At 43.1% G+C, this 13259-nt stretch overlaps 1 protein-coding gene across 2 annotated transcripts in view; it reads left to right on the forward strand.

The window, feature by feature from the left end:
- Window positions 1-13259, forward strand: part of LOC112117057 (BMP-binding endothelial regulator protein) — a 209443-nt gene that overhangs the window by 175401 nt on the left and 20783 nt on the right. For both annotated transcript variants that reach the window (XM_026663488.1, XM_026663489.2), the window contains one exon: window positions 12472-12602. In XM_026663488.1, coding sequence (XP_026519273.1) covers window positions 12472-12602 — 131 coding nt within the window. The remainder of the gene's footprint in view (window positions 1-12471; window positions 12603-13259) is intronic.

Genomic DNA, 13259 nt, shown 5'->3' on the forward strand with positions numbered 1-13259 from the left:
AGATAGCATGATTTAAAAAAAAGAGCTTCTAGTTGTACCTGCAAAAAACCTAAGCCCTCTTTAAAAATCAAGCCAAGACGAAGAGAAAAATATGAAGTGATACATATTATGTACTTCCAAGGCTGCTTAATATCATTGATTTTTTCCATGGCAGAGGAGACTGAAAATTTCATTATAATGCAGTGGCTCTGCATCTGCAATGCAATTTGTAACAACAGACTTAGTGTTGAGCATATACATATATATGTAATCTAAGACCCTGAGACAGCAGAATAAGTAATAGTTAACTTTGACTGGTAAAACATTGCAAAATAATTGCTTTTGGGGGGTTGTTGGGGGTGGGCAGGTTTGGCCAGAAGATTCCAGCCATTATTACAATCCCTGTTATACCCCCCAATGAGAAAGTGATGACGAGAAAGTACCAGTAGGCTGTCAGGTGTGAGAAAGGGGTATGCCTGGTCCTATGAAAGATCCTTAAGAGCTGACCTATCATTTCTATCATTGAACTCAAATATGCTTTTATATGCAATGCTCCTATCATTTTTCCTCCGTGTGGTTTTACAGATGGACATGCTCATCATTATCTGCATTACCAGACATAACATTGGAGCAATTTTTACCACATTTTAGGATATATATTTGCAAACAGATGAACACAGATGTGAATTAGCAAAAATGGTATGTGGTTTGCAGACACTGAGTTCCTGTATTGCAGATGGGAATCATAAAATTCCCTTCTCTTTCTTTATACTGGTCTACATATCCTATGCATGTTGCCTCTCTGTAACAAGATCAGGGAGATGCCTGCTCCAAAGCAGATTTATTAAGGTCCTTTTATTCTTCATCTCAACCACACATCTAGGTTGTAGATGACTTCAGAGGGCCAAATCCTGTTTGCATTAGTTACACTGAAATTAATGGGACTGCTTGTATGAATACTGCTAACAAGATTAAGGTAAGCAGGATTTGACTGGCATGCTGCAGAGTGCCCAGCTATTGGCCCCTTGTCTGAAAGACGTTAAGATATGAACTCTATTGGCTTACTCTAGTCCAAAAATGTTCTTAATGAGGAGCCCCTTACGATGTTTATCACTTTAAGAGCTAGATTGTGACCAGCCCTACATCAATACACACAAGGAGGAAGAGGGCACAAAATGCCTCCTGTGTCCTGAACAGGGGTGGAGTGAGGGTGGGACCGTGGCCCCAGACCTTCTGCACTCCAGCTGATGAAGCTGGCTGGCATGGAAGTAAGTGCCTGATGGACCGTTTCAAAAGGTGGTGGATCTGCTGCTGTACTGTGCGTTTTCCTGCAGTTCCAGAAAACATTCTGACCGAGTCAGGCAGGCATTCTGCCTGAGGCTGAGTGTAAGACCTGATTGTCTTCTTCAGCCCAACTTCAAGTGTTTTTTACTGAAGAGCTTTTATACAGGCTTTCCTTTTCAAGAACCTGGATTTTTAGGACACAGCAGCCCAAGTGGCTTTCTAGCACAAGACAGACAAAGCCCGCCCAGTGCATCATAGGGAGAATATTGTGAGGAAATGAGAGGCTGTTTTTTCTTTTTTGTTTTAACTGCCTTTAACACTGGCTCCGGATTCAAGGAAGATTGAGGTGCATGTTAGGGTTGTGCAATCCTGAGAACTTTATTTTGTGTGGTTTTAGAAAATGTTCCAGGGCATTTAATTATTCATTTTATAAGATTAATGTGGAGTATTGTTGTTTAAAGCAATAAAAAGCAAATCTGGCTCAGGGTTCTCATTGTATAAAGGTTAATAATACATATATAATAGTTCTTGGCACTTTCAAAAAAGCCTTTGGTTAATATTTTTAGCAGCACATATTGTAGGTTTTTAGGGATGTTGTGCAGCATAGTATAACTTTGAAAGGTTTTACACTGACCTGCATTTATTGCGTTGAGTTGAAAAATAGCATATTTTCTTACATTTTAGATGGGAAGGGTGGGTTCTGAAATTGCACACCCAGAAATATTTTGAAAGGCATGGTATGTGCTGAGAAATCCAAAATGCATTGTAGGTTTTTTCCAGTACTTTGAAGGTTAAAAAAAAATCATTGAATTTGAAGCATCTTATACCCCAAATTACAAAACTCCTTTAACGAACCTATTTGAAAGGATCCTTTGGCAGTGGAAGGGTGAACAGGGGCATCTTCTAACTCAGAGTGCCAAATGTGTGTATGTTCCATATATATATGGAACAGGAAGCTTGGCATTTGCAGAAAATTACTTTAGAACTGTAGAAAGTGTATGCGTGTAACACACGTGCCCAGGAAACTTCAGCTCAGATGCAGCATCCAGTTTTCAGTGAGATTCTGCGTCTTACCAAATTTTTCAGCTGGGCTGTCTGAGGCACAAAGAGTTCAAGTAACTTAGCCAAGGTCACATAGCAAGTCCACAGTTTAGATACGTTTGAATCCCAGATCCTTCTGGTTCCTAGCCCATTACTGTAACCCATAAACCACGGGCTTCCTTTGCAACCTGGAATTCCCAGGAACAGTCTCAAACATTCTCAAAACAGTCTCAAACATTATAGCCAATGCCCCTTTTAAAAAGAATGAGCGCTCCCTACAGTAAACATCTCTGGGCTTCAGTTTTCAGATCTCGCCAAGCTGTGCTCAACACAGGACTCAAGGAGAGAGGGGTTGCATGAAGTCTTTATGCTCCCACACTCCCAGTGGTTTCTGGGAATAAGTTCAGCAACCTGGTGACTGGGGGTCCAGGAAGGGGAGGTGAAGATTCAGTTATGCTGGCTTTATTCCACCTGGGGATTCCCCCATTTCAGAGGAATCCCTATGTGATGGGTGTACAAACCCCACACTAGGCAAGAAGGGGTTAAGAAGCAAGCAGCCTTGCCCCAACGCACCTACAGGCATGTTAGTCTTGGAGAGGGTGACCAGACAGCAAGTGTGAAAAATAGGGACGGGAGTGAGGGGTAATAGGAGCCTATATAAGAAAAAGACCCCAAAACAGGGACTGCCCTATAAAATCGGAACATGTGGTCACCCTAGTCTTGGAGGAGGAGCCTTGAAAAGGAGAAGTGGAGTTCAGAAGGCCCCAGCCTAGGGAGGTATAGATCTCTCAGCCTCTGCTCCTAGAAAAGAGTATGGGAGAGAGTCACAGCTATCTTTAAAAAGCGACAAAGAGTCCTGTGGCACCTTTTAGACTAACAGATGTATTGGAGCATAAGCTTTCGTGGGTGATGCATTTCGTCAGATGCATGTAGTGGAAATTTCCAGAGGCAAAGAATACTTTCAAGATAACACTGAACAGCACACTGATACACAGATGCCCTCCCACCAACAGCACAAGAAGAACTCCACATGGACTCCTCCTGAGAGTCGAAATGACAGTCTGGACCTATACATAGAATGCTTCCGCCAACGTGCACAGGCAGAAATTGTGGGAAAACAACATTGCTTGCCTCATAACCTAAGTCATGCAGAACGCAATGCAATCCACAGCCTCAGAAACAACCCTGACATTATAATCAAAGAGGCTGATAAAGGAGGTGCTGTTGTCATCATGAACAGGTTTGACTACCAAAAGGAGGCTGCCAGACAACTCTCCAATACCAAATTCTACAGGCCACTTTCCTCAGATCCTACTGAGGAATATACTAAGAAACTGCGCTATCTACTCAGGACACTCCCTACGCTAACACAGGAACAAATCAACGTACCCTTAGAGCCCCGACCGGGGTTATTCTATTTACTACCCAAGATCCACAAACCTGGAAATCCTGGACGCTCCATCATCTCTGGAATTGGCACTCTCACTGAAGGATTGTCCGGATATGTGGACTCTCTACTCAGACCCTACGCCACCAGCACTCCCAGCTATCTCCGTGATGCCACTGATTTCCTGAGAAAACTACAATGCATTGGTGATCTTCCAGAAAACACCATCCTAGCCACCATGGATGTGGAGGATCTCTACACAAACATCCCACACACAGATGGAATACAAGCTGTCAGGAACAGTATCCCTGATGATGCCACAGCACAACTGGTTGCTGAGCTCTGTGACTTTGTAGTTGGCTAGCCATTCACAGTCTTTGTTTAATCCTGAGCTGATGGTGTCATATTTGCAAATGAACTGAAGCTCTTTGAAGTCTGGTCCTGAAGTTTTTTTGCTGTAGGATGGCTACCTTTAAATTTGTTGTTGTGTGTCCAGGGAGATTGAAGTGTTCTCCTACAGGTTTTTGTATAATGCCATTTCTAATATCTGACTTGTGTCCATTTATCCTTTTATAAAGGACCTTTTATAAAGTCATCAGTGATCTACAACCCATCCTGGACAACGATCCCTCGCTTTCACAGGCCTTGGGAGGCAGGCCAGTCCTCGCCCACAGACAGCCCGCCAACCTCACCAGCAACCACACATCGCACCATAGTAACTCTAACTCAGGAACCAATCCATGCAACAAACCTCGATGCCAACTCTGCCCACATATCTACACCAGCGACACCATCACAGGACCTAACCAGATCAGCCACAACATCACCAGTTCATTCACCTGCATGTCCACCAATGTAATATACGGCATCATGTGCCAGCAATGCCCCTCTGCTATGTACATTGGCCAAACTGGACAGTCCCTACGTAAAAGGATAAATGGAGACAAGTCAGATATTAGGAATGGCAATATACAAAAACCTGTAGGAGAACACTTCAATCTCCCTGGACACACAATAACAGATTTAAAGGTAGCCATCGTACAGCAAAAAAAGTCAGGACCAGACTTCAAAGAGAAACTGCTGACAGACAACCCCACCCACCCACCTGAGAAATTGAGCTCCCTGAGGAGAAAGCAGGCTGACGTAGTAAGTAGCTCAGGAAAGAATCATGACCAGGGTGCCCTTAACCACTTACTTCAGGGATCCCTGGTCTAGAACCCAGGGTAGAGGGTGGGACTCAGTTTCCCTGCAGCCTCACTGGGAAGATCCCAAACACAAGGGGACAGAAAGAATATTGGGCCTGGAGAAGGCTGTCGACCTGGTGTGAACCCTGGGATTACCCCGAAGGGGGTGAGACCAGGCTGGAGGGCAAAGTCCCAGGGCAAAAGGGGACCACCAGTAGATCTGGTTGACAGGACTACAGAGAAGAAACCTTGGAACGCCATACCTAGCCACAAGGTGATGTGCTGGCTAGCGAGTCACTTTGCCACACCCCAGTTGCTTGATTTAAGTCTGGTTTATACTGTTCTGCAGTGTTGGAGCTGCCCAGATGGGATAAAGATCTGGCACTCTAGTCTTGAAAGAAATGACCGATGAAAAATGACTAATCTTTAGCGTACTAGGCAGTTCTGTTCCCTAGGCAGGTGTTTTGAATGTATTCGGAATGATCTAATGTATTTTGCTCAGACTCCAACTTTACCTTTCCCATGAGTTATTTGCTGCTCTGGTTTTAGTGTCAGTATCTTCCTGAAAGAAACTCAAGAAATAAGTGTCTCCAGCTCCAAATACCAAGCTTCAGACTTGAGTAATTGTCGTCCCCCCCACATACACACCCAAAAAAGAAAAGGGAAAAACCACACAGACACACACAGCTTACACAAAAAAAAGCGAAAGAGTGAACATTTCTATTATATTTTGGGGTGTGGCATCCTCTTCCCTTCTGAGGTTCCTTCTATACAGTACTTGGGAACAACAAATAATGAAAACCTTTTAGAGGCCTTTGTTTAAAACAAAAACAAAACCCACCAAACCTTATAACAGTTTTAAAACAATGTTGATGTTGATAGAAACCATTTTGTTTTCTTTTTTTCCTTATGAGGGAAGAAAAATGAGGTCTCATTGTGGATCAGGGAAAAAACTCCTGCATCTTGTTGCTGAACTGTGAGCATTGAAATGTGATTAAGGCAGAGTTACTTGCTTGGCTGCCATATAGACTTTGGATGTATTCACTGCTGGTGTTAAATTAGGTGAGACAGCCACTAAATCTTGGATTTTGCAGTCCAGTAAATGGAGTTCTCCCAAGACAACTATCTCACAGGATGCTAGGCTTGCTGAATGATCCATGTCTTTGAAATGGTGGCTCTTCGAACAGTCTTCTCAATTTATAAATGTGCGGGTAATCCCATTTTCCACCCGTCTAACTGAGGTGTGGGTTAGATTATGGAAGGCTACACACTGTAAAGGAAATGTAGTGTTTAAAATTTAGGCCTTCAAGATGGCTGGTATCTGTTTTTAAATGCAAAATGTTCATGTCTTTTAACTTGACTTTTATGTTGCCTTTCATCTATGCAGTGTCATTGCTTGGCGGTTCTGATATGTTTTCATATGTGCTACACCATATCAGTGTTGTGAAAGGAAAGGAGCAAAATATTAAATGCAAAAGACATTCTCTCCTAATGATTGTTTTTTTTGACTGCTTGTTCCCTGTGAAGTAAAGGGAACTGCAGATGTTCAGTGAAAAACACCAAACATCTGCAATTTCAATACTGCCCAGCATTGTAAGAGGCAGCAGCAATCACTGCGCTGCTCTTCTGTTCTGTTCTTTTCTTTTTTAATAGTACATTTAGCATAGGACTCATTTCTCTGCCCTCTTTGGGACTTGGACACTTTCCATGGTTTAATGTGAAAAAGGCCTTTAGCTGAAGAAGTGCACTCCTCTGGTTTGCTTTGAAGATGTGGGAGCAATGTGGGCTGTCTAATGCAAGGGTGTGGCCGACAGCTGCCGGATGCCTTCACTTTCATGGATTTCCCCTTGCAACAGTTTGTGATTATACACACCCTATTAGCACCATCTCTCCCTCTCTCTCTCTCCCTCTCTCTTTTACACACACACACACACACACACACACACACACACACACACACACACACACACACACACACACACACACACACACTATATATGGCATCAAAAGGAATCCAGTTTGAGATATTGGTCCCCAGCAAAAGAGTAAACAACTGCTCTAGGCCAGTGATTTGAAAAGGGCCCCCGTTTACTCTGAAGTATCCTCAATATAGGAAGTTAAGGCAGAAAAGAAAAGAGTTTAGGTCCTAAATGAACCCACTTCTTCCTCAGCCTGAACAAAATGCAAGCAGATTTGAAGTCCTGTTGTCTGTTCATTCTGGGCTCTATTTAGTTTTTCTCTCGCCCTGTATAATACCACTTCTGTACTTGGTAGACCTAAAGATGCATTCCACTGCAATCTCAGCTGTAGAAGGCAAGAGAAGGGGTGTATCTTTCTAAATTGATCAGTCCCGCTTCAGCCGTGGCGGCACCAGTCCATTATTTACATAAGCCCACAAACTAGTTAATCACTCCTTGTTATCAAGAAGGTTCCTTTCTGAAGAACAGCACACCCAAACTGAAGTCGGAGAACACTGCAGGTTATACCGAAGGTTATAGGAACAGAATGAGGAGTTTCACCTCCCTATTTGAATTCAGGATTGCTCTGACACTTACAGAGATCATCCTCATGATTTTGGACACAACATTTCTTGCAAATCACACAAGTGCCCGGTGGTTTGACAATAGGTGGTTATTTGTATGTATCCAAATATAAACTAATTACATCAATTCACATAAGGGCAGTGTGCCTGCTGTTTCAATCAGTGTGTATCTCTGAAGCACCCATAGTGTCATCAGGGAGATGTTTCCATGTTGTGCAGTTTTTGATCCCTGTGTAGGATTTTGTCCTACTGCTAAAGGTGGTGAAACTAGGGAGCTGGGGGCGGGGGAAGATATATGTTTAAAACCCAATGTGACTTTTAAATCAGTTTAATCTAATTTAGGACCACAAATGCTAAAATGCCTTTATCATAATCATTTTTTTTATCGCATGGTGTCACTACAGCGCAGAGTTAAGGCTGTTTTGGTTGCCTTACTGCACTTCCTTACCTAACACATTTGGATTTTTTTTAAGTGTAACCTTAACTCTGAATTTCCTGAGCTTGGTTAGGGGAATGTTACAATATGTCTGTAATGTTTTTATCTTAGGTTATTTATATATATTCTCAGGGCTGGTCCGGGGCAGGCAATCATGGCCATCAGCCTGGGTGCCAACTTCTAGACATACTGCTGTGCCACTTGGGTGTGTGGTGCTCCACTGATTGACTGGCCGCCTTTAATTTATTTATTTAGACTTGGCTGCTCTAGTTGAATAGGGGAGGGACACCAAAAAGGTTTTCTGACCTGGTCGGCAAAATGTCCTGGACTGTTTCTGTATACCCTCAGTCTTAACTCTAATTAAACAAAAGTTTTTATCTTGGAATAGAATTGGAACACTTCAGAGGACAGCAAAGTCAAAATGTTCCATTATTAGAGAACATACTATCGTAAGAAAATGGTGTTTCTTTGAGGGAAACTGGTTGTAGGGCATGGACACTCTCTAAGCCTCCAGATACATACCTATAGATACCTATTTATTAGTGTCTTCTAATTTATTTGACAGAATCATAGGAGATGCAAAGAGGGGAAGGGGGAGGTGAGCAGAACTTTGAAATTAGCCATTCACTGGAGTGCAGGAAATGGCTCAGCAGAAAAATTTTAAAAAGAAAACAAAAAACAGTACCTACATCACAAAGATTTTTTTTTTTACACTGATCACCATTAGAACTTGTAAACTGCAGTCAAGAATCTACTGTTTTTTTTCTGGGCAGGGAGTGGAGGCATGTTGCTTGTGTTGTGTGGCAGGGGAAGTTTCAATAACTAAAACAAAACAAACAAAAACACAAACTCCCAATGGGAATCTAATAAGGTTGAAATTAAGGATTTTACTGACAAATAAGAAAAACAATTTTTTTAAAACTGACCCAGAGTACTTACCCTATTCTCTCTCAATCATTCAGCCCTCAGCGAATAAGCATCTTTTGCCTGAAGTTCTTCCAAAAAGCTTCCCTTTCAATCACACAAAGGGATTGCCTGGAGTTCCCATCTTGGACCACGAGAGGGAAGTAGTGACTGTATTTTGCTTTCTAATGCGTCAAATACTATCTCCCTTGTAGCTTCAGAAGTGATTTTTGTAAACAAACAATTTTTAATATTAATGTATTAGTTTTGTTAATAAAGAATCTCATTAGAAAAAAGTGTCTCTATTTTGATGATAGTCGAATATTTACTTTTTATACAGTTTTGTTTACTTTTAGTTTTGTTAAATAAGTAGAAAAATTATCAACAGTAATAATTAATTAACAAAGCAACAACAAGACACATACCCCTTGGTGCTGGGCCCTGCATGATTGTACCTCAGCCAAACCAGAGGATTGGGCCCATCAGCTCGTCTCAGGATTATACAACTCATGAAGTAGAAATAACTTGAAGCCAATAAGAATGGAGTAAATTAGAGAACTGTTCATTCTGACGCTGGTGTGTTATCTTTCTTAGGGAATATTTAATGCTACCCATACCAGGCTTGATCCTTATCCAGGCAGAAAGGAGCGGCTAAGAACTAGAGCTGTTTGGATCTGGATCCAAATTAGTCCAAGGTCTATGGGTGTTTGGAACTGGAGTTTGGGGTTTGGTTCATCTAGACACATTAAGTTTTGTGCCGGGAGACTTATCTTTAACTTAAGGCAACTGATCTGGCTTGGTGTTGGAACTGGCATTCTTCTCGGGGGCCAGAAACTCTCACAGCAGGAAGCTCTGTGATTTTTGGGTTCTCAAAACCAGATGAAGTGACTCAAATGTAACATTTTATAAGTCTCAACGTGGGAACTCAGCATGCAAACAGCCAGCCTGCCATAAGCAAGCATGATCCTACCTCCCCCACTCCCCAACACCTTGGATATCAATAATATAATAATTATTGTATGAATAATTATACATAATAGTAAAAGTTGAAAAGGCAAGGTTAGTTGAGGATAATAGGATGCCTAGGAGAGAATAAAACTATCTTCATATCTTAATTGGTCTGCAGGGAATACAACAGACTCTCTTTGCAACAGTAATTTCCTGTGATAGCATGTCAGGAATCTGCTTTGTGAAATGAGGTATATTAGTTGCCATGTGTCCAGTTTTCAACTGGAAAGTCTGGTTGAAAGGGGACCTGTGCAGTTCCAGGCAGATGTACTGACCGGATACCAAAAGTCTGGTTACCGCGGGTGGGGAGGGAGGCGCAGGGTCATCAACTCACAACAGCCCCTGCTCAGTCAGGGCCAACTCCAACCTGCATCTTGTGGGCAGGCAGGCTCCACATCAGGGGCTGCATCTCCCGACCCAGCCCTGGAGCAGAGGGAGCCCAGCTGGTGAGGGAAAAGAGGGACAAGGAAAGGGGAGGGGGAAGCAGCATGTGACAGAGATGGGGAGAGAGAAGTGGACAGGGGCATGGCCTTGGGGAGAGGCGGGGGGAGGTTCCTGCAGTCCTGCTGTAGTGTCCAGTTTTCAGATATTAGAAAGTTGGCAAGCCTAGATATATACCTCCTAAATGATATGGGGAATATGGAACCACTTATATTCAGTAACAGTGCTTGATGCATTCAGAGCACTGCTTTCGGATATCAATGAAGATTTGCAGGCATGCTGTGGTAGGATAATACTCATCAAGGGGAACTTGTTCAGTGACTCATATGTAAGGCTGCGAGTCTGTCATGGAGATCATGGAAGTCATGGATTCTGTGACTTTCTGTGACCTCCATGACTTCTGCAGTGGCTGGTGCTAGGGGGCTGCCAGAAGCAGCAGTTTGGGTGTGTGGGAGGGGGCTCAGGGCTAGGGGCAGGGGTTTGGGAGCATGGGGGGGTGCTTACCTGGGGTGGGGGGCCACCCTGCAGCTCCTAGGTGGCAGAGGGGCAGGGGGGTCTCCACGCCGCACGCTGCCCATGCGCGCAGGCCCTGCCCCCGCAGCTCCCATTGACTGCGGTTCCCTGCCAATGGGAGCTGCAGCAGCCGGCACTTGTGGCGGGACCAGCGGAGGAGCCCCTGCCCTGGCCCCTGCTTCCGCCGTCTAGGAGCTGCAGGGACGGAGCCGGTAGGAAGCCCCGCCAACCCCTCCCTCAGTACCAGCAGGGGTCCTGGGTCACCTCCCCCAGCACCCCCGGACCGCGCCCCCCAGAGCAATCCCGCCCAAGTTTCAGACACGGTGGGTATTTTTAGTAAAAGTCATGGACAGGTCACAGGCCTGTGAATTTTTGTTTACGGCCTGTGACCTGTCCATGAGTTTTACTAAAAATACCCATGACTAAAACATAACTTTAATCATATGTAAACAAAATAGGAGATGAACCTGAATACTAAAATGGGAAATTATTTTCAGAAAGCTGAGCACTGCCACAGGCGCCCACTGACTTCACGGAGAGTTCTGGATGCTCAGCACCTCTGAAAATCAGTCCCTTGATGTTTCCAGCACACTTCAACAATTGAAAGCAGACACAAACAGCGAACTTTGCAAATCCATTGCCTCTTGTCAGGTCTTGTGTTTTCAGCTTGTGCCAAATTGACACATGTTCTAGATGAGCTAATTTTGTATACAAACATGTGCAGTAGCAGATTTACTTACTGCCATGTTTTATGATTATTCAGTGAAATAAGATGGTTGAATTGAGAGCTGAATGAATAATTGGTTCTTGGGGAGTTTGTGGCTTTTTGTTTTGAGTTGTTTGTTTGTTTTTTTCGTGTTTTGTTAGGGTTTGGTGGCCGACCTGAAAAATCCAGAAAAAAAAATTGATTTGTTTCAAGCCAAAACTAACATTTTTCAATTTTTCTCACTGAAACAAAAAATTATTTTTTCAGGTTTCTAGCTGTTACATTTTTGAGATATTTGTACATGTAAATCTCTTTAAAACCAATTCCTAGCTAAATTTCAAAACCAAACATTTCAAAATGAAAAATAAAAAAATGTCAAAATGAAATATTTTAACATTTTCAAAATTTTAATTTTAATTTATTTGGCCAAAAATATTTGCCAAATGTGAGCCAAATTAATGAATAGCTTTTGTCATCCCGTAATTGCATTTTTCAGTGACTTTCCTATTCAACTGAAAATTTTTGCTACGCTCTAGTTGCATCATGAACCCTGAGGACTTCATAGCATAGTAACTGTGCGTGTCTTCATTGCTCCTTATAATGCTCTTAAATCTGGGAATTAATCTTAAATGTTGTTGCAATAGGCATTCTTTGGGAAAGCCGAGATGGAGCCTTTATGAAGACAAAATTGTATTTGCTACAAATTGTCTTTGCCTTGCTCCATAATTGCAGCATACAACTTTTGATCCTCATTGCATGGCAGTTCTTGACTCTCATAATCTGGGCTCTCTACTTTGATATGACTTCATGGTAGGACATTGATGTAATTGAGAGCGCTGAGCATAAAGAATAGAATATAGCAGAACTACAGAGGTTAGACCCTCTATGTGGATTTGGGAGTAAAAAGTGTTCAATGTGTTTGCCATTTCTCCAGCACAGGTTATTTCAGCTTTAAACTGCATATGATTATATAAAAAAATAATTCCAAACTTTGAGGGCTCTTTGGCAAAACTTTTATTCCTTGTTTGTTTCTGCTGTTTTTTGCAGGTCCTGTGTAACAGATATGTGTGAGTGTCCAGTTCATAAAAATTGCTACTGCGAGTCATTCCTTGCCTATGCCCGAACCTGTCAGAGAGAAGGGGTGAAAGTCCAATGGAAACCTGAGCAGCACTGTGCAGGTAAGGATACTCTGAGTGCTTTGTTGCAATTTAATGCACAGTCTGAAGGAAAGAACCTTGTAATTTTTTATATCATTATAATGCTGGAGGGAAAAAATAGAAATCAATAAATGGCTAGGCTGGAATTTGATAAACAGCCAGCCTACGTTCTGAGCTATAGGTGTGAGTCTATAAAATATACATAATCACTCTCTCTCTCTCTCTCTCTCGCACACACACACACACACACACACACACACACTAGTATAGTATGTTATAGGTCGGGGTCCCCAACGCGGTGCCCGCGGGCGCCGTGGCGTCTAAGTGCACCCGCGTACTGGCCGGCGGACAAGCATCCGCCAAAATGCTGCTGAGGAGCAGCGTCATCCAGAGGCGTCGCCGCTGAAATGCCGCCGATTTTCGGCGGCATTTCGGCGGCGACACCTCTGGATGACGCTGCTCATCGGCGGCATTTCAGCGGTGACACCTATTGACGTTGCCGCTTGTCGGCGGCATTTCGGCGGATGCTCCTCTGCCGCCACGGTCCTCCGTGGCTCGGAAAAAGGTTAGGGACCACTGTTATAGGTATATATAGAGAGAGAATGCCAGCCTGTGGTGGAAATATAGAGTGTTCATGTGCATTAATTTTGGTCACTGAGGCAAAGTTCCCATGTGATT

The sequence above is a fragment of the Terrapene carolina genome, unplaced genomic scaffold (genome assembly GCF_002925995.2).
Source record: "Terrapene carolina triunguis isolate 2854851 unplaced genomic scaffold, T_m_triunguis-2.0 Scaffold33715, whole genome shotgun sequence".
Taxonomy (NCBI): Eukaryota; Metazoa; Chordata; order Testudines; family Emydidae; genus Terrapene; species Terrapene triunguis.